A 20796-nucleotide genomic window follows, 5' to 3' on the forward strand; every position below is an offset into this window, starting at 1 on the left:
GGTGGGAAAAGAGGCATGTTGCTGAAACTCCAGAAAATGACCACTTATTTTTAGAGAAAGGTCGTGTCCGCTTCCCAGCCTCACCTAGTCTGGCCAGTGGCCAGGGCCCGCCTCCCTGCCTTCCCCGCCGCCGACCCAGCTAAGGGAGAGATGCCAGCGCAGTGGAGTCATGCCGCTGGCTTGGGCACCATTGGCTCATGCCTGGGACACGCAGCGGCCAACGCGCACCTCTGGCGGCAAGCCCGGGCGGCTCCGAGCCTGATATGGACAGCGAGGGCGGGCGATGAGCTCCGGGCGTTTGCGGCCGGAGACGCGCGGCTGCCGGCTCCTCCCCGGGCTTGCATCACTGCCCCCCTCGCCCCGCCCCGGCCCCTCCTCCACACCTCTCCACCCCGCCCCGCTCTGTTTGGCCGGTTCTCCCGGGAGCTATTAATAGCATTACGTCAGCCTGGGACTGGTAACCGGAGTAAACGAGCGCTATAAAAGGGGTGATGCAACGAGCTCTGAGCCACAGTTGCACTCGGCGAGGCGCACACTTCCCTGAGCGCAGCTAGCAGCCCGCGCCGTCCCAGAGCCGTGCCGCCAGCTCGTGCGTCGCCTGTAAGCCCGCAGCGCTCCCCTACCGACCCGACCCTGCCCGCCGCGCGGACCCCCGCCGCCACGAGCGGAGCCTGGAGGTGAGCGGTGGGCGCCCAGGGAGGGAGCGCGGCGGGGTCGCTCGCTTTCATTCCCCATTGCGCTCGTCTGGGAGCCGAACCTGGACCCCTGAGCAGACCCCACCACTCTCGTGCCCCGGCCTCGGTCCTGAGAATATCTCGGATTAAACTTTTCCCGGCCACGGCTGCTTCCCGGTGCGTCAGAAAGTTTGCCGCAAAGCGAAGGAACTTTCTCTTTTGACTCTGGGCGCGCGGTTCCTGCGTCTCGCGGAGGAGGTCGGGCGTCGGGAGTTCAGCCACGAACCTCCGAGCCCCCGGCGCTCGGCGGAGCGGGAGGCGGCTGGGGTGTCCCAGGCCGTGAGCCCACCGACCCGTACCGGCCTTCACTCGGGGTCTCGTCACCGCCACGTCGGAGCCCATCTTCCCCAGGCTGGACAGAGGGGCACGGCGGCCCGGGGTTCCTGAAAACGCTGCCGCAGGCGTCGAGCGGAATGAATGGGGAAGGGACGGGCGAGCCGGGGTCTTGGGCACAGCCGCTGGAGGTCGCTCTGCGCACCTCGGAGACCTCGCCAGCCTCGCCCGCCGGACCGCGACCCGCGAGCGAGCGAGAGTTCGCTGGGAGACCTAGGGAGGCGGCAAGCGCCCTTGTCGCGCTGTCACTGGCGGAAGGCGGAGTGGGCTGGGGGTGGGCTACGGCGCCCGGGACTTTGTGTCCCAACCTCGCACTCACTTTTTTCTCTTCGTCGCGACTCTGACTTTTCCTTTCGAGATTTCTCTTCTTGGCGCCCGTGGGGACTCACCGTGGTGGGGAATTGAAGCCGCGTGTAGATTGTTGAGTGGCTTTGCGGGTCTGTGCCGGGTGTCAGGGAGCTTGAAGCCTCAGTGTTCCCAGCTGGGGAAAATGGGCGGTGGGCACTGCCAACCATCTGTGCCTATTTGACAACTACAAAGGCTTTCCTGTCTGAAAGTATTCCGATATCAGAGTAGTGTGATTGGAAAAGAAAGGGACCGGCGAGAGAACTTGAACGGGGCGGGATCGCTCAGTTGTCACTGTTTGAGACTATGGTGAAAAGGGGATTTCTCTGCTCACCTTCCCGTCCTCCCTCCCTCTCATTTCCATCTCCTATTTACTTCCTTCCCTCTAATCGGTTTCTTTCCCTTCCTTCGTTATAGATCACATTTGCTTTCTTACAAACAAAGGAGCTGATAAGTCCTTGTTGGAGCCAGGAAACACAAGTGGGAGCTGTTCTTAGGGGAGCACCACGGGTGTGGGTGACAGTCACAGTTTTTGTGGGGGCATCTGTATCCCTAACAGAAAATAAAGAGATGTGGGTATTACTGCCTGCTTGCTTCGCATCTGGCACCTATTGAAGAATGACGCTCCCACATAGGAACACTTGCTCTGAGAGCATCCTGGGGCAGCAACAGGTGCCTTGGGGGCTATGGTGGTTAGTGTCCTGAGGGATTCAGACAGCCAAGGGGACAGTGAGACACAGCACCTGGGGGCCCTGAAACCCTTTCGTCCTCACCTCTCCTACTCCCCTCCTTGCCCTCTCACTATGTGCTAGTCCCTTTCTCCGCATGGGCTCCTTCTTTTACAGCCTTTTTCTGGCACAGTCCTGTCATAGGTACCAGGTACTAGGATTGCAGACCCCTGACAAATGACTGGTTTCCATTGCCTTGCCCTGTTGGTTGACTCCTCTCCAGGGGACAGATCCCCATGGGCAGGAGGAGCTGAGTGAGCAATGGGTGGGCTGACCTGGGAAGGGCCACTTGCCAGCTATAGGACCTTGGGCGATTCATCTTTACTTCCTGGACCTTAGTTTCATCAATTACAAAATGTGATCCGACCTGGAGGACTCTAATAATTGAGTCTTCCATGGCTTCTCACTAGATAGGACTCATGATTCCTTCCTTTTGAGGAATTGCTGGGGGACTCGGGTTGAGGGTTAGGAGGTTAAGCTTCTGCCTGCGACACTGACACCCAGCTGTGTCAAGTCCCAGCTGCTCCTCTTCCATCCAGTTCTCTGCTAATATGCCTGGGAGAGCAGGGAAAGATAGCTAGCGCAAGTGCTTGGGCCCCTGCACCCATGTGGGAGTCCTGGAAGAAGCTCCAGGTTCCTGGCTTTGGCCCAGCTCAACCCCTCATTGTGATCACTTTGGGAGTGAACCTGGGATGGAAGATTCTCTATCTCTCCTCTTGTAACTTTGCCTTTCAAAAAAACACAAAAAATCTGTCCAGGCGTGGAACAGAGTCAGTGCTTCAAGTGTGACTGCCAGGGAGGAGGAAAGACACAGGAAGGACACTACAGAAACTTCTCAAGGGAGAAAAGTTTTTAGAGAAACTTCTCTGGTGTGTATTAGAACTATTTCTCAACTGCTGCTATCTACAAAGAGCTGGCTGGAATTTACCAGGTGTGCTAGGAACCCAGGGCTTAATCAAAGTGCAGAAGACTCTGAGGCTGACCTGTTTCCTTGAGGGTTTCAGCACATTGCTGACAAATACAGCTAAACTGAGTTGACCAGAGCATGAATTCTCATTGAAAGGAGGAAAAGGGGAGGCACGGTAATGAGTGAGGGTTGCTCAGTGTGTATGTGTCAGTCACCTGTGTCCCTCCTAGCAGCCCTGAGAGGGAGGTAGGGAAGGCCACCTTCACTTGTTCTACAGGAGACTGAGCCTAGAAGTGCCCTGTGGCCTGATGGTGGCCGCTCAGCTTGTGAGTGACACCGACAGGCCTGGGAGCCCCTAACCCGGAAGCCCAGGCTTACACCAGTCTTCAGGCAGGCTGGGATGAGGGTCTGGCTCTGATGAGCTGGTGAGAGACCAGTGTGGACTTCCTGGTGCCATCAGTTAGTGGGCAGTGCTTGGTAGAAGCACCTGAAGTTGAAAGTGAAAATCCAAAGCAGTAATAGCCATTGAGAAAGAAAAATCTGGGAATTGAATTTCCAGTTAAAGGAATGATGAAACTGCCAATGAGATGACATTGTTTCTGATTGGAAATAATGAAGCAAAAACCAAAAGTAAAAGCTTTGTAAGCAGGTCTGGGTAATATTACAATCCATATAGAAAGTCACATCATATAACCTAAGCCCCCTGTCCCAGCTATTTTTTCTTCAATGAATAGAATGTTGGAGTGTCTCAATTGCTGAACAATTCAAGATTCCCCCACACTTTCCTTGTGGGAAATGTTAACATTTAGGCTGAACCATCCCATCAGAGACTGAGGGGCAGCAGTAACTAGAAAAGTGTTCTAAGTGCGGAGAAAGCCAAAACCTCTACACGTACAACTGTTCTATTTTTGAAAAAAAAAAAAAAGGTTTTTAATGTTTTTACAGCCTCTTTCTGCCCCCAAGTTGCGCCACCCAATGGTTTTCATAAAGGAAAAACATTCTGTACCATGGACATTCTATAGTTTATTTCATCCAGGACTGCTGACTTTAAGAGGGGGCAGGCAGACCTCAAGCCCACAGAGCTAATGAAAAGACATTGTTGGGGGCAAAATGGAACTACATTGCAGTGAAATTCAAATCCCTGCAGCAAGGGGAGCCATGCAGTCCCCCAAAAAGCACTCCAGTGAAACCTCTCAATTCTACTTCCGAGCTATTGGGTTTGTAATAGTCAGAAGGGAAGAAAAATGCAGACATACCCGAGGCCCTGAAGCTCCTGGCTGAAGAAGGCAAGTTCTTCACAATCCATGCCTGACACTACTGTCTTCGCAGCATCCTAAGATTATGGCATGAAGTAGAGAGAACTTCAGCTCTGACTCATGACACATGGCCTTGGGAAGGAAAGGACATACAAAGATATTTCAAATACAGAAAATTGGATTAAAAGGTAAGCTTATTTTGGTGCAAAAAAAAATCGTATATATGAAGGGGTCATCAAAAAAAGTTTATGGGAGAAAGCATATTACTAAAAAATGATGTACGGATTTCACTTTTTGGCACCAAAACAAACTATCTTTTAATTCGATTTTTTGCATAAACTTTTATTTGAAAGGCAAGAAGACAGGCATAAGCAGACAGATCTGTCATGCCCTGGTTCACTCCCCAAGTGTTTACAACCAGTTTGGGGCTGGGCCAAGCTTAAACCAGGAGCCTAGACCTGGACGCAGGAGCTTAACTGCTATGCCAAAGGCCCGACTCCATGTTCCCACAGTTTTTGATGTCCCTGGGTTTCCTCCACTAGTCAGAGGCAGCATTCCATGGTCTGGAATTCCAATCTCCAACGGGAAGCAGTGATCAGAGAATTCAAGAATGTTTAAAGATCAAAGAGGGTGACCAGCCACCCTCCCATTTGGACCCCCTGCGAGGCCTATGTCAGAGAGCCAGCTCTGGCTGTAAAGGTCCCTGGGAAGCTGCATCTCGTAACCCAGCTCCCAGCTGTACAAAATGTTTTCTGACACATGTTCATGTGTTACAGCATCAACTCCTTGAACAAGTTTTGTGGGGAAATAGAGCAGGTGTAAAATCCCCTTGCATATGCTTCTGTGCATGTGGCCAGCAGGGCTCATTCCTTGTGAACCTTGTAATAGTCTATCCTGTTCCCCATGCCTGCTCCTGCCCAAATTCTCCAGGTTTTGTCTGCTTTCGTCATGTACAAATGAAAAGGTGTGAGTTCTGAGCCAAATTCCAAATCCTGACACTTTGAGGCAGACTGCTTACTTTGTCTAAAACTCTGTTAACTTGTGTTTAAAATAGGGCTAGGACCTCACTAGGGTTCTTATGAGGATTAAGTGAGATAATGCATGTAAGTTTCTGGTATGAAGGAGGCATTCCTTACATGTTAGAGATTTGCTGGAGGGCTTCCTGTCTGGCCTGGACTTGGTTGATGACCACAGATCCCTGACTGAGAGCAACATGCAGGGGACTGCTGGCTGGGACAGTGCCCAAACTGCATGGGTGAGCAGAAGAGTTGTAGCTGGAGGGAGGTCACAGCAGTGAGAAACTTAAAGGGGTTGCTCTCAGAACCAGGGAGCTGTTACTACTTCCACCATTTTCCTCTTGTCTTTATTGGTTCCCTGAACTATGGCGTAATAAAGGGAGACAGGACTTCAGAGCCACATGATTTGATTTTCCATCCTCCTCTCATTCATTTAGGTGGGCAAGTGTAGTGACCAGGTGCTGAGCCAGGCTCTGGGATCAAGGGATAGCAGAGGAAGAAACAGAACTGAATTGACCCAAGCCACCTGTTTTTTTGTTTTTAGAATTGTTTTATTTTTATTACAAAGTTAGATATACAGAGAGGAGGAGAGACAGAGAGGAAGATTTTCCATCTGATGATTCACTCCCCAAGTGACCGCAACGGCCAGAGCTGAGCCAGTCCGAAGCCGGGAACCAGGAGCTCTTCCGGGTCTCCCACATGGGTGCAGGGCCCAAGGCTTTGGGCTGTCCTCGACTGCTTTCCCAGGCTACAAGCAGGTTGCTGGACAGGAAGTGGAGCTGCCGGGATTAGAACTGGTGCCCATATGGGATCCCGGGGCGTTCCAGGTGAAGACTTTAGCCACTAGGCCACGGCGCCAGGCCCGAGCCACCTGTTTTTGAATGCCCAAACCCTACTCTATTCCAGCCCTAGCCTGTCTCTACAAGTTCTCATCTTAGCCCCACAATCTTCCTTATTCTGAAGCCTTATGCTCCACCACCCTTAACCTTAAGAGGGGCTTCTTGTCTCCCCACCAACTGGATCTCCTGCCAAAGGACTGGAGTACACAAATACACTGAGCCACAGTCCTGGTCTGTGGCTGCAATTTCCCTGGGGAGAAGCTTCAGCCATGCGCTTGCTAAATTCCAGGCCTCTCTCACTAGCTTTTACTTTTACTTGCTGATACAGTCAACTTGACTTCAGGTGCCTTCCAGGTTTCTTTTTGAAACTGCTTTTTTAAAAATGCCCTCCATCTTCCAAAGCTGATGCATATATCTATATTATCTGAAATGTCAACCCTTTAAACTTAGGTATCACTGTGCTAGGTTTTGTAAGATTTTCTTTGACTCAAGATAAGGACAGCATGAAACCAGGCTAAGAAATCTGAAAGCTGATGGGACTTTTCCTCTGGGGCTGGGGCTGTGCTGGTGGAGGATTTTGGTGGTGATTGGGTGGGGGTGGGAGAAAATGGGGAAAGCCTGGAACCCATGGTCCAGAGCCCCTGAAGCAGAGTGGGTTTCCATGTGTCTTTCAGCAAAATGATGCTTCAACACCCAGGCCAGGTCTCTGCTTCGGAAGTCAGTGCCTCAGCCATCGTTCCCTGTCTGTCCCCTCCTGGGTCGCTGGTGTTTGAGGATTTTGCTAACCTGACGCCATTTGTCAAGGAAGAGCTGAGGTTTGCCATCCAGAACAAGCACCTGTGCCACCGGATGTCTTCTGCATTGGAGTCAGTCACTGTCAGTGACAGACCTCTGGAAATGTCTGTCACGAAAGTTGAGGTGGGTTCTCCCACAGGTGTTTAGTCTTTGCAGCACGCCTCTGTCATATATCTGCCATGATGAGCCAGGTCGTCTTAAGCAGGGAGCTGCAGTTGGGAATCCAAGAAACCAAAGAGCAGGCATCAGGATGCTCACCTTCTGCCTGAGCTGGCCTTCTGCTGGCTGCAGACAGTGCACAGTGTGAGTATATACACTTTGAGGGACAGGTGCGAGCAGAATCATACAGAAGGAAAGGGAGACAGGAAGAGTGGCTGGGGGTGGGGTTGTTGTTGAATTAGTAAGTCAGGCAGGCTTCCCTGAGAGTGACCTTTGAACGCCAAGACGAGAAGACAGTCAGTAATGTGTGTGAGGTGGAGTGAACAAGGGGTAGATCATGTTGGATCTTAGACTACAGAAGTGGGCATGTGCTCTCAAGTGAAGTGAGAGACCCCGGGGGATTTCTGAGCAGAGGAGCTTCGCAGTCTAACTTGTATTTTCAAACAATCACACTGGCTGTCATGTTGAGAAGGGCAGGAGGGGCAAGGGTGCTGCAGCAGGTAGTAGAGCCCTGCATACAGATGAGACGGTAACAGACACCCATGTCAGTGAAGCAGGGTGTAGTTCAGGATGAGAGCAGTGCAGGTGCAGAGAAGTGATTGGTTTCTGGATGTGACTTAAAGGAAAGCTGATTAACAGGGATAGACTGCTGATCTAGTGACCATGAACTGGTGACTCCTAGGGTCTCCCTGGGCACACTGTGCTACTCTCTGTCTCCATTTCCTCATCAGGAAGATGAAGGAGATGAACTCTGTGGTCTTTAGAAAGCCCCATATGGAGCAATCGCACTCTGAGATTTGCTTCATTTTCAAGTACTTCCTCTTATGAGCCAAGCTGAATTCTCCCCACGCCTATCTCAGATATTTGGGCTGCACAGGAAAGACTGAAGTTGCTGAGGTCTGATTGTGAAGCCAGTCATAGTAACAATAGCTCACACAACACTTAATGTAAGTTCAGTTTGTGCAGAGTAGTTCACATGTGAGCTCATTTCATCCCATAACAATCTAGCAGGTAGGTGATGTTACAGATGAGGAGGCTGAGGCTCAGAGGAGGACAGAAACTTGCTCAGGGACTCACAGCTAATTAGGGATGATACTGGGATTCAGTTTGTTCTCAAGTCTAAATATGTGCCTGTGTGGTTCTGGGGTCCAAGATGTAAAAGGTAGAGGTCACCCTCACTATATTTCCCTCTTGGTCTTTGTTTCTTTTTCTTCAAGATTTATTTGAAAGGTGAAGTTACAAACACTCACACACATCTTCCATCTGCTAATTTTCTTCCCAAATGGCCACGCACAGACGAAGCCAGGATCTGAGAGAATTTCCATTGAGAACCAAACCCAAAGTAGGATGGGGTCTTGGTCTCCAAAGGTCTGTAGAGCTGGCACAGGGAGAGACCTAGGGAAAGGCGGTGATATTTCTTTGCTGACTCAGTAAGAAGCAGACAGGCTCCTTCACTGAAAGGCTCCCGAAGGCTGCCCAAGTCACCTGCTCTGATTCTGTGTCTGTTTTCCTAGTTCAACACACACAGGTGACTCTCAAGCCACTAATCTAATTCATGTCCCTTTGGCTGGAAAGGAACTCCAATTCCTCTTTTCCAGGAACTCTCTGGGATGCTCTAGCATTCAGGGCGGTGGTACAGTGAGGCTCCAGGGAAAGACAGATGAATGAGTGGCCTAGGGTCTTGAATAGAAGAGCCTGGAGGAGAGAGAGGTAGATGGGTGATGATCCTAAGGTCAATGCCTACTTCTAGGGGTGAATATGAATTTATCAAACAAAATCTGATTCCTGCTACAAACGATTACAATTCCTATTAATGGTTATCAATTTAAATATCAAACTCTTACTTGAAAATCTAAACAAGTTTTTAAAGGAAGTTACATTTTAATTTGCTCACAGTATCCCTTGGTTGTTTGCGGGAGTTAGGCTTCAGGATTCTCTGCAGATACCAAGATCCAGATGTTTAAAGCCCTCTTATAAAATGGCCTAGTGTTTGTGCAGAACCTACATGCATCTTCCTGTATGCTTTAATCAGCTCAAGATTACTTCTGAAAGCTAAGACAATATCAATCTGCTGGAACTAGCTGTTACACTTTATGGTATAGTATATGACAAGGCAGGGGATTGTCCATCTTTAGGACAAATGCTATTCAAAAGTATTTTCAATCTGCAGTAGCTTGAATCCATAGTTGGGGAACATATTGCCAATATAAATGGTACTGGTTTTACTGGTTTGCATTATGTATTCTTAAGTATGTATGTGTGTGGGAAAGGAGTTTCTGGTAAAAGTCTGGGTAGTATTGGGACTGCCTCAGTTTGCCAGTTTATGCTCAGTGTGTCTGGGATGGGTAGCATCATTAAACATGCAACCTTTGGGTTTTATAGGTAGCTCCTGAAGAAGATGAAAGGAAGAAGAGGCGACGGGAAAGAAACAAGATTGCAGCTGCCAAGTGCCGGAACAAGAAGAAAGAGAAGACAGAATGCCTACAGAAGGTAAGTGCCTTCCAGCCATCCCGCCTCTAGCTTAGGCCTATACCCTGCCAGCCTCATATCACCATCAGAAGGGGAGTTAAAAAGCTGTTACCCAGTCAAATTTCTAAGAAGGGTCTTGTCTTGATTGTAAACATGCCAATAGCAGCATGAGGAGGTAGCAAAGCTGTTAGCACACTAAGTGTGACTGGCTAGAGATAGAGCAGGTGTGTGAACTCACAACCACAGGCTCTGGGATGTCCAGATTCCAAGCAGCCTTAGCTGGTCCGTACACATCCCCAGCTCCGCAGCTGCAGAATGTGCAGGCTGGTTAAGGAGGCTTCACTTGCTTGATTTCCCAAGAAAAGGAAGCTGCCAGCTCTCATTTGGCTCACTATGAAAAACCTTTAATTAATCTCTTCAAACAAGTTGTTTCCATAAGCAGTGCTTACATGGTCTTTGCTTTCCTGTCTACTTCATGAGTCGGCAGCCCTTCGAACCCTGGATCACCCAGCAAACTGAGCTCTTGGCTGCATTCAGCTGCCCCCACCCCCCACCATAGAGAAACACCGAGGGAACATCATTGGTGGGTGGGCAGGGCAGCTTCCACTGCCTAAAGTGTGGACAGGCCAAGGAAAAGCCTCCTCCCAGGGACCCTAGGTCCCCAGGAGTTCTGTTAATTCCTTTAGGAAAGCAATTATGGAAATGAGAAAAGTTTGGGGTGCAGCCTTGTCCATTTGTTTCTGGGGAAACGAGCTTGACATCAATGACAACAGTGATTCTTGGAAAACTAAGCACCCCAGCTCTAGGTTTCCCCCAGCACCTCTGAGTGCTGGGTCCTGCAAAGGAGATCTCTAAACCACTGGTTCTACAGCAGCTTCAGTCCTAGAGGAGTCAGAACTGCCTGCTGTGGCATCTCCAGGCTCTTCCTAAAGCAACCCCTCCCAACCCCCCAAATGCAAAGGCTTCCCCAGGGTCTGGATTATCCTAGGCTTAACACTGGTCTCACATGTTTGTGGAGACAATATTATCACAGCAAGTGGTGGCATTCTCTCTGTGTAGGTCTATCCTACCTTGATAAGCCTGGGTGTCCCCAGTGTCCCCTGCTGCACCTGGGCCCTGTACTTCCTTCCTTATGCGTCCACTGCTTGTGCCCCAGGAGTCGGAGAAGCTGGAGAGTGTAAATGCTGAACTGAAGGCCCAGATTGAGGAGCTCAAGAACGAGAAGCAGCACTTGATCTACATGCTCAACCTCCACCGACCCACGTGCATCGTCCGAGCTCAGAATGGGCGGACTCCAGAAGATGAGAGAAACCTCTTTATTCAACAGATAAAAGAAGGAACATTGCAGAGCTAAGCAGCCGTGGCATGGGGCAACTGGGGAGTCCTCATTGAATCCTCCTTTTACACCAAAAACCCTGACGCCATTGGAGAGCTGACTTCCTGTGCACCTCTAGAATCCCAGCAGCAGAGAACCATCATGGTGCGAAGGGCCCTTGGAGACACACTGGGCCTTCCCATCGTGCCCCAGAGTGAACTTTGGACCAGGGCAAGCACATCTTTTGCCTCAGCTCCAGGATTTAGGCCTTTACTTACTGGCCATCTTTAGATATTCCGGATGGTCCCTGGTTAGGCTCCTGCCTACTTTTCATCTGGATTCTATGAACACCAGGATGCCCACCCCTGGGATTCATGCAGAAGTGTCTGTACCTTGGAGTGGATGAGAGGATGCGATCTCCACAGCAGGGGCTGCTGTCCCTTATAGGAGTGGAGTGGAGTGGCATCATTTAGTGAACTTGTACGATGGCCAGGGCTGTGCTTCCTAGCAAACATGCTGTTTTGTCCAAGAATGACCATGCAGGAGGCATTTGTTTCAGAACTAGGCTTTGTGCTCTTCTCATGTTTGCCGCATCACCTGTGTGACTTTTACATGCTTCTCCTCAGGTCTGTCGCCACTAGCAGTGTCTCACAATGTATGCCAGTGGCCATGAGAGCATGTGGGCCCCTGGAAGGCACAGTCCTCCTGCTGGCCGGCAGGGTAGCTTTGTGCTAACCAAGGAGACCTCCTTTCCTTTAGCACTGGGGCATGACGGCAGGGCCCCTGATGCAGGAGCAAATTGAGGAGTCCAGCTTCCAAAAGGTGAGGCCTCTCCGCCCAGTGATGTAGGTCAGGAGTTAGTTCTAGGCCAGAAAAGCCCAGGAATATTCCATTTTCCTCTCTCTGTGGTCAACAGGCACAGTGAGTGGAGGACTGTTTGAAGCCAGGTGATGTCTAGGCTTTCTCATTATTAGATGTTAATGGCATTGTTTTTGTCACGTAGCTGTTTCCAGAAATAAACCCAGAGTATCTGCCACTGTGAGAGTCACTCATGCTGGACTCTGGTTACTATCTGTTGAAATTCTGATGCTTCCATGAAATTCTCAGAGTGTTTAATCCTACTCAGTAGTACCATTACAGTTTTCTGTAAGAGAAACTATTACTTATTTATCTTAGTCTTCCTGACCTGTCAATATAATAAATATTGGAACCAAGACATGGTGAACGTAAGTGTTGTGCTGGTTTCTGTTCTTTTAAATCTGTGGGTGGGTAACTGGATCTGCTCCTTCTCTGCCCTCCTCCCTCCTTGATGGGGAGTGACTGGCTTTAAATGGTCTCTGGGCTGTCGACCTTTGTTTTGTGGACCACTACCAGATGACAAAGACAGCTGGCCATTAGTCCCACTCCTTATTTTCTTCCAGACAATCCCTGCTGCACAGAACCAAGTATAAATCCCTCAGAGCAACTGTTTGGCGGTGTTAAGATGGAACTCTGATCTAAAGTCTGAATTGTATACCTCAACTGTCCGCCTCTCTGAATGTACAGATGCCCAACATATACCTGGTATTAACCTTAGCCTTTAACGCCTTCACTTCTGCCCCAGAACTACTCAGAGAAGGATGCGCTTGAATTAGGTCTGCTTTATTGTGGAAATGTGTCTTGCTACTGTAAATATATATTCCAAATATCAGCAAAGAATGGGAAGATGGTTGGGGAGGCAGGAAGAGTCATTTTAGCATAAATGTGAAGATTCCATTAGGTCTGGAAAAAACATGGCTTCCTTGCTCTTTGCCTGTGCACATATGTTACACCTTCAGGCTAAAAATAAAAATTGACTACTCTGCTATAAATGTAATTCTTTAAAGAAACAGCAGCTGCATCAAATATTAGATTCATCCATATAAAGGGTGGACACTGCTTCTTTGAACACAATGTAAGAGGATGGTTCCTTTAAACCATCACTTGTGATACAGGCAGCCTGATTTCGCTGCTTTTAGTGCACATCACAGGTGGGTTTCTAATCTGTGAAGAGCCATCTGGTGTTGGTATCACTCACATTTCTTTGAGGAGATAATCTGTTTCTCATCTTCGGTGGAAGGGTGACAGATCCCTTGGGTTTACCCTCTGAATATGGGTAAAGGTGCTCCCCAACAATGCTATGAAACTCAAGACAGTTTATAAACTGCCATGAGAACATACCAGAGGAAGGAAAGGAGCTGACCATGCATGGAGAGGGGGCCCAAAAGATGCACCATATATGGTTAGTAGAACCGGAAGGTCGTTAAACAAATTCATTAAGAAGTTCTGTTTTCTGTGCCCAAGTCTATGTTTTGATACTTTAATAAAGAAAAAAAACCAAATATGCATTTACCAATAAGTTGTTTAGCTCATCTTTTTTCACATTTAGAAAAGAGGAGGGGAGATCATTGAGGTTTGAGAGAACAAACTCAGATGGCGTTACCAGCTGATTCCAGTATCAGTTTGACAAAGTCTGCCTTGGGCTGTATTCTGCTCTGTGTGCTGACATCACACTTGGAGGGCATGGAAAGCCACTCTTCCCCACCTCCTGCCTTCCTCCTGTCCTCTTGCCGTACCCTGAGATCTGGTGGATACTTGTTCCAGACTAAAGAGTTAGGATGCTGGTTCAAGGCAGGGATTCTGGAATTAAATCCTTTCGCTTTCAAGAATTAAAATGTCACTGATTTCCCATCTGTATTCTTAATTTCTCCTCATGGACATTGAGCCAAACCAGTAGGAAGGCTTGCCTACTCTTCCTGATTCCCTATCCTCTGGGACTCAGGTATAGGTCTGCCATTGAGCTTCTTTCTGTACCCAGAGTGCTTGGTTCCAGATTTTATAGATCTCATAGCATAAATCGCTCTCGGGGAGGAGTAAACCACTGAGGACTAATGTGAATAGCAGCTGCCATTGACTGAGCAGGACGGCATGCTAAACTCTTCCTGTGCATTATTCCATTTAATCCTCATCACCATCATTGTCCCCGTTTACAGGGCAGTGGAACGCCCAGCCACTTGCTCAAGGTCACACAGTTAACCTTTTGAAAACTGAAGCCTGCGTCTTTAACTATAACGCTTCTGAACACGAATATGTACTTGTGTTATGTGTGTGGTTGTGATGAAACTATAAAATTTCACACTGTAGCCACTTTAATATGTACCACTGAGTGACACTAAGTATATAATACTAAATAACCACCATCATGTTATTCCAGACCTTTTTAATATCCCATAGGAAATCCTGGGCCCAGTGAAGCAGTCACTCCCCAACCTCTCCTGTTAGTCCTTGACAGCCAATAATAACTCATATAAATAGACTCACACCATATGTAGTCTTTCAGTATCTAGCTTCTTTGACTTTGCATAGTTTTAGCAAGGTTCACCCATCTGGTAGCTAGTGTCAGCACTTTGTTCCTTTTTACGGCTGAATACTACCCTATTGTCAGGATGCATTTTGTTCATCTGTGTGTTGATGAGCAGATACATTTTAGAGAGTAGCTTCCAACAATGCTTCCAGTCATAGTTCCTGGCACATCACAGAGTGGGAGAGTCAGGGGCAGGGGGTCTTCAGAACTCCCCATTGACAGAGATCACTTGTTCTGTGGCTGGCTGTACAGGAATGGTGACAAGCAAGGAGACACAATGCCATGTGCTCCCCATAGGTATACACAACTACCAAACTACCTGGGCCTGGGAGGACAGAAGTTAGTGCAGGAGGGTTTTGACAGGCTCCTGGAAAGGGAAACGTACACATCTACTCATGCACCCTGCACCTGCACCCAGCATTTCACTGGGCAGGTAGTGGAAAGGTGAGGAGGAAAGAGAGAGGGACTTGCAGAGAATAATGGGATTCCCTTGCATGAGCTGTTTTTAAAAGCTCAGTGATGGGGAGGTCCCTAGCATATTCTAATCCCCAAGTCAGCCTGGCCACTGTCAGAAGGAACTGTCCCATGTTCCTTATAGCATTGCGGTGGGGTGGGGGTTCAAAAAGCTTGTGGGAAATGTGTTAATAGATAATTTGGGAATACACAATTTTTAAATCTGGGCATAGCTTCTTCATTTTACCTGAGCTTTTTGAAGATCCCTTTATACACATACATACATACATAAACAGAGTCTATTATGGAACTTCCCATAATGCACCAAATTGGTGTTAAAAGACAATGAAGCCAGTCCAATTTGAAAAACATGGCCAGCCCAACCCTTCTTTGTGATGCAAAGTCCTGTAGGTTCAGAAGAAAGACTTCAGTGTCAGCCAGAACTGGTTTCCAATAATGCCTCCAATTATAGTTTGAACAAGATCTGACTCCCCAGCCCATACAGACATTTAAACCTCAAAGTCATATGTTAATGGGCTGATGTTCAATGGTTGATAAATTAAAGGTGGATGCTTGGTCTGATATGGTGTCTGTATGGTAGGCATAGTGGCAGGTTTTTGGATCACTGGGGCTTTGCCCTCAACAGCAGTTCCCAAGACAGGGCTAGTGTGTAGGCCTGGCTCCATTCCAGCTGTTCTCTGCTTCCTGCCTCACCAGGTGACCATCTCCTCCACACATGTGCTGCCCATCAGACACCACATCAATGGAGGTACCTGACCTTGCATTGTGGGCCTCCCAAACCATGAGTGGAAAAAAACCTTTTCCCTTCTATGTTTGCTCCTCTCTGTTCTTTCAGTTGTAATAACAACCTAATACACTTCCACCACGTGTTCTGCGATCACAGGCAAACCACATAGCCTCAGTCTCCTTCCCTATAAGACAAAGACAGTGATGGTAGCGCCAAACACAGCGGGGTCTTACAGTGTTATACGAAAAGCCTAGCACAGCAACTAGGAGAAGCAATCATTGATGTCCATACTGAAAGTCAAGGTTCTAATGAAAGATATCCATTAGCAGCTTTCACTGAGATTTTAGGGAATGATGGGCTAAGTGCCAAGACCACCAACTCTAGGTGATTTAATAAAACTAAAATCATAAACAAATGGTTCAAACTTAGCCCATTATCCTACAGTCTTACTGTTTAACCTTTCAGGTTTACAAGAGAAGGAGAAAGAGGTTTCTCACTAAACATTCATGTTTTGGAGGGAAAAAAAAATTATTTTGGCACTCACCAGAGTCCCTCACATGGTGGCCCTGTCCTCTCTGGGAGGAGCAGGGGGGGTGGGGGTGGGAGCGAGAACAAAGGGGTATGTGACAGTGCCAGGTCACAAAGGGCAGTGGAGGATAAATATGGCTGAGCGGAAAGGGCTGCAGTTTGCAGACTCTCAGGGAGATAAAAATCAGAGGTGGAGGGGAAGAGGGTCAGACCCGGAAGAAAACCTCTCTGGAGCCCATGCTGCATCTCTACCTCTTTGGAGAGATTCCGTCTGGGATCCAGGCACCTGACAGCCTCCCCTCATCAATCACCTGCACTCCCACTCCCCAGTTCCAGCCTCCTGGAGGCTCTGAGGTGCAGGGGAGCCTGTGGGTACAGCAGGGTTGAGCCACCTGCTACGGTGCCACCCTCGAGATCCAAGAGCACCGCTGCTCCCTCATCTGCCAACAAGGCCAAGAAATCCCCAGCTACGTGCCTCACCAGTGCTGCTGCCGTGACAAAAGATGACTGCGAGCAACGAGTCTCTGCTCCCATATTACACGGCCCAGAGCGGCTCTGGAGTGGGCATGTTCAACACCGTCATGGGGAAGCTGCAGCGACAACTGTACAAGGGAGAGTATGACATATTCAAGTATGCACCCATATTCGAGAGTGATTTTATCCAGATTACCAAGAGGGGAGAAGTCATCGACGTGCACAATCGCGTCCGCATGGTGACCGTGGGCATTGCGTGCACCAGCCCCCTCCTCCCACTGCCCGACGTGATGCTGCTGGCCCGGCCAGCCACTGGCTGTGAGGAATTTCCTGGACGTGGCCAGGCCACCAAGGGGAAAAAACGCAAGGGTTCCAAGACCTTAGAGCTCACCAGGCTCCTGCCCTTGAAGTTTGTGAGGATCTCTGTTCATGACCGTGAGAAGCAGCAGCTGCGCCTGAAATTTGCCACTGGCCGTTCTTGTTACCTACAGTTGTGTCCCCCTCTTGATGCTCGGGACGACCTCTTTACTTATTGGGAAAAGCTGATTTACCTGCTGCGACCTCCCATGGACAGCAACAGCAGCACCTATGCCATTCCAGCCGAGGACATGATATGCATGCCTGTGTTTGAGGAAAATGACAGGACCAGCCTGGCAGCTGCAGAGTTCCAAGGAAAAGGGGATCAGGACCAGGTTAGCATTCGGAGCCTCCACATGGTCTCTGAGGTGTCTGGGACTTCCTCTGCTGCTTATGCTGGTGGGGAGGGACTCCAAAATGAGTCCTACAAACCTGCTACTGTGGTGGGGGTATCCACCCCCAAAACAAGATCTCCAAAGCTTGGCAAGGACTCAGTCACAGGGACCACAGAGGCAGCAGAAGCAGGGGCGGTAGCCGGGACACCAGCAGGCACTATGAACGTGGCAGCCACCAAGTCTGCAGGCTCTGGGCAGGAGAACACAGCCGTAGCAGGGGGTACAGGAGGAAACCAAGGCAACATGAACATCGCAGGCACAGCCAACATATCCCCCAAGAGCTTTCAGGTGGCCCTGGCGGGTGCTATCAGCCAGTCCTCAGAGTACATTTCCAGTACGTCCACCAGCCTCTCCCCAGGAGGCAGCACCAGTGTGACCACTGCAGCGGGGAACCCTACCAACAAGGCTGCTGGGGAAACCACGAGTGACCCCACAGAAGGTGAAACAGTCCTCGGTGACAGCCCTGAGGGTAGGCCCGCACGAGCCTCCCGCTCTGGGGCTGAAGCCCGCAAGCAAAGGAGAGAGAGACGGGGGAGGAGGGGGAAGGACAGAGTTCGCAGAAGGAGCTCCCGTCACCACAGGGTGAGAGAAGGTCGTAACAAGAAGGCGGGGGACAAGATAGGCCAAAAATCATCTCGCCATAGAGCCTCCAGAGATGACAAAAAGGAAAAAAGTCGAGGAAGCCCTGGCAGACACAGCCCCTCACACAAAGGCATCGGCCACACACCCATCACGGAGTCCAGGACCTCACACAAGTCCGGGAGGAGCCTATCCACCGCGAGCTCAGGCTCTGCGAGCAAGCGGCTCCATAGGATCAGCTCCTTCCTGAGGAACGTCAGAGCCAACCTCAGCACTAAAGGGCTGGCCTCGCCGCAGGGGCAAGATGTGGACATCACAGCCAAGACAGTGGAGAGGACCAACATGGAGGCCATTGTGGAGGCCGGAGAGAGTGGCCAAGGACTGGAAATTGTGGGCTCTGTGACATCTGAGATCATGGAGACAGTGACATTTGAAGCCCGTTAAGTTGAACCTAGATCCGGAAACTGCAGAGGAGGATCAGGCATCAGGGGGCTACCCCAAGAGTGCCTAATCCAGCTTCCTTTCCTGCAGTTCAAATAAAGAACGATACAATCAGTGAGTAGCTTGCTGCCTTCTGTCGGAAAGCCCACAGCCCACTCATGACCTCACAGTGGAGTCTGTGGTGTCAGTGGTGCTGACTTCTTAGCCCTGATCTGGTCGGGGTGGGGACTGGGACTCATCCCATGCTGGGCAGAACTACTCTGACTGCGTTGGCCCCAGCACTGGCTGCCCAGGCATGCAGCTGATGGTTCCAGAAACTCCTCCTCTATCACCCTACCCTTTGTCTGAGCCTTTTCCTTCCCTCTAAAGGTCGCTTCACAAACCAAGAACAGGACTGTATCTCAGACTTTTAGGGGAGAAACAGCGAAGTAGGAGCATGGATCCATGTAGACTTTGTGATTCCTCTCCTGGATATTTCTCTCTCTCTCTCTCTCTCTCTCTCACACACACACACACACACACACACACACACACACACAGAGCCAGCTAAGAGAAGGTTGTTAGCAATAAACAATGGAAAAACACAGGAAAGACCCCAGGTTGGATCCCATAATGACAGGTGATTGGCGGCTCTACACATCAGCATAGATAACTTGTAGCAATTAAAAAAAATATATTCACAGAACAGGATGTAACTCTACTTACAGAGCAGTTCAAACGCAAGATCAAATATTATGCTGTATGCAGGTTGGATAAAACCATAAACAAAACCAAGAATTTTAGTGTTTTTCTGACAAGCAAAGAAAATGAGGTGGGCACAAGACTTGGCAAGCCTGGGAATTGTTTAAGCGGGTACAGGGGTAGTTGCTTATTGCCACTTTATACATTTTTACATCTCTGAAATTGACAGCCATGGCAGTAACAAAGAAGTTGCGGTACTGGACCCATCTTCACTAAATTTCATTCCTTTATGTTTTCATTCTTATGCATGTACAAAAAATGGCTTACTATAAAAGTGTTAAGTGACATTTGTAAGAAGCCTTAGTTGGTGACTAGGAAAAGATGACATTGAGGACCAAGATGGTGACTTGCCCTGGTCATAAGCTGGGATCTCTGAAGAACAGCAAACCACCAGCCCTATCTGAGTTATGAGGAAGGACAAGTGACCAAGTCTAAGGAGACTTGGTACTACAAGAACCCAAGACTTAGCAAAACTCTCCAAAGATGAGCATCAAATGGAGTGGGTTGAGAGGGAGTGGTGGGGGCTAGGAGGACTCTTGTGAGCTGGGTTTTCAATTTCAGTGAGCTCTCACCCCTTTAGCAAGTCTTATCTGAAGAACATCCAGACCACCCCCAGCCTGTGTCTGGCTCCCAGGCTTCTATGCCCAGCCTCTGCAGTGGTCATACCACAGCTATAAACAGACCCCTGCCTGGAATTCCAGGCTTGACTCCCCAGCAGGGACTCCTGCCTGCATTGCATCCCTCTGCAGTCCAGATCTTTCCCAGCTGCTAACTCTTAAAAGCCAGGCTTAAGACAGCTCCTCCTCCACATCAAGTCTTCCAACAAATCCCTTAAACCTCCCATGAGGAAGATTACTGGAAAGTGGATACATGGTGGGCATGGGGTGGGGGCCCAAAACCTATCTTGGGCAAGGTCCCTGTTCCCAGGATGATCTGTTGCTGGAGTGAGTCAAGTTATTCTTAGGAATAGAGGGAGCATGCCAAAGATTAGATACAAATTGGCTCTGTGAGGAAACCAGCCTCAGAATCATTAACCCACAGCTCCAGAGGCATCTGGGGTGGGGGTAGAGGGAGTAGAGGTCCAGGGAGACAAATTAATGGTTTACTTCTGACTAGCTTCTTCTAGCTTTTCCATCTATTCAAGATGGGAAAATCATAAAAAGATCATATTCCTTTTATTTTATGATTTCCACACAGGCAAATGTAGGTAAACACCAGTCTGGAAGATGAAAATGCAATCAAAACATTTGCATAACATAGCTGTTTCAACATACATGCTGAAATGGCATCACCACCAAAGTGTGGTCCAGGACATCGTTCAAGGTGGGAGGTGTGGGTGTGCTGTGCCTTCCATGTGGTGGGTGGCCCTAGGTCCCCCACAGCGGGGCAGGGCCAGTGCAGGAGACAGGCTGGCATGTAAGCCACAGTACCTAAGGACAGACACACTACAACCCATTTTTGGGAAACAAGGTCTTGGGGTGAAAGAAGGAGTTGAGGGTCAGGCAGGGATTCTGAGAGAAACTGGAAGTTTTGGAGGAAGACAGGTAAAAGAATGAGGCACAGGGGAGGGTATAGGAGGTGCCAAGGGAAGGCCAGGGCAGAGCAGGAGGTCCTGGAACAGAATGCCCTGCTGTGGTGGGTGACTGCTTCCATCCTGTTGGTGGAAAAGCAAAGGCAGAGGAGGGACATGCAGCTGGAGGAGCAGATGGCTACATTTCCAGGGCTCTGGGCACCATGTGAATGTCCCAACCTCTGAGTAAGATCTCAGATCTCTCCAGTCTCATACTGGAGAACTGAAGCAG

The 20796-nt window shown here is 49.3% G+C and overlaps 2 protein-coding genes across 2 annotated transcripts; both read left to right on the plus strand.

Annotated features, from left to right (window-relative positions):
- The first annotated feature begins 459 nt into the window (after window positions 1-459).
- On the plus strand, window positions 460-11948 carry ATF3 (activating transcription factor 3). Its single transcript, XM_004578659.4, has 4 exons — window positions 460-677; window positions 6833-7076; window positions 9495-9602; window positions 10738-11948. The coding sequence occupies exons 2-4, from the start codon at window positions 6837-6839 to the stop codon at window positions 10933-10935; spliced, it is 546 nt and encodes a 181-aa protein (XP_004578716.1). The 5' UTR covers window positions 460-677; window positions 6833-6836; the 3' UTR covers window positions 10936-11948.
- Window positions 11949-16154: 4206 nt separating this feature from the next.
- Window positions 16155-18367, plus strand: GARIN4 (golgi associated RAB2 interactor family member 4). The gene has a single exon (XM_058669738.1). The coding sequence runs from the start codon at window positions 16511-16513 to the stop codon at window positions 18254-18256; it is 1746 nt and encodes a 581-aa protein (XP_058525721.1). The 5' UTR covers window positions 16155-16510; the 3' UTR covers window positions 18257-18367.
- Window positions 18368-20796: the final 2429 nt, after the last annotated feature.

The sequence above is a fragment of the Ochotona princeps genome, chromosome 10, assembly GCF_030435755.1.
Source record: "Ochotona princeps isolate mOchPri1 chromosome 10, mOchPri1.hap1, whole genome shotgun sequence".
Lineage (NCBI taxonomy): Eukaryota > Metazoa > Chordata > Mammalia > Lagomorpha > Ochotonidae > Ochotona > Ochotona princeps.

What these genes read in the sequence shown, in the direction of transcription:
- GARIN4 (XM_058669738.1), top strand. Translation starts at nt 16,511, where the DNA reads ATGACTGCGAGCAACGAGTCTCTGCTCCCATATTACACGGCCCAGAGC.
- ATF3 (XM_004578659.4), top strand. Translation starts at nt 6,837, where the DNA reads ATGATGCTTCAACACCCAGGCCAGGTCTCTGCTTCGGAAGTCAGTGCC. An exon ending in TGTCTGTCACGAAAGTTGAG is followed by an intron (nt 7,077 to 9,494) that starts GTGGGTTCTCCC and finishes TGGGTTTTATAG; the next exon opens with GTAGCTCCTGAAGAAGATGA. An exon ending in AGACAGAATGCCTACAGAAG is followed by an intron (nt 9,603 to 10,737) that starts GTAAGTGCCTTC and finishes CTTGTGCCCCAG; the next exon opens with GAGTCGGAGAAGCTGGAGAG.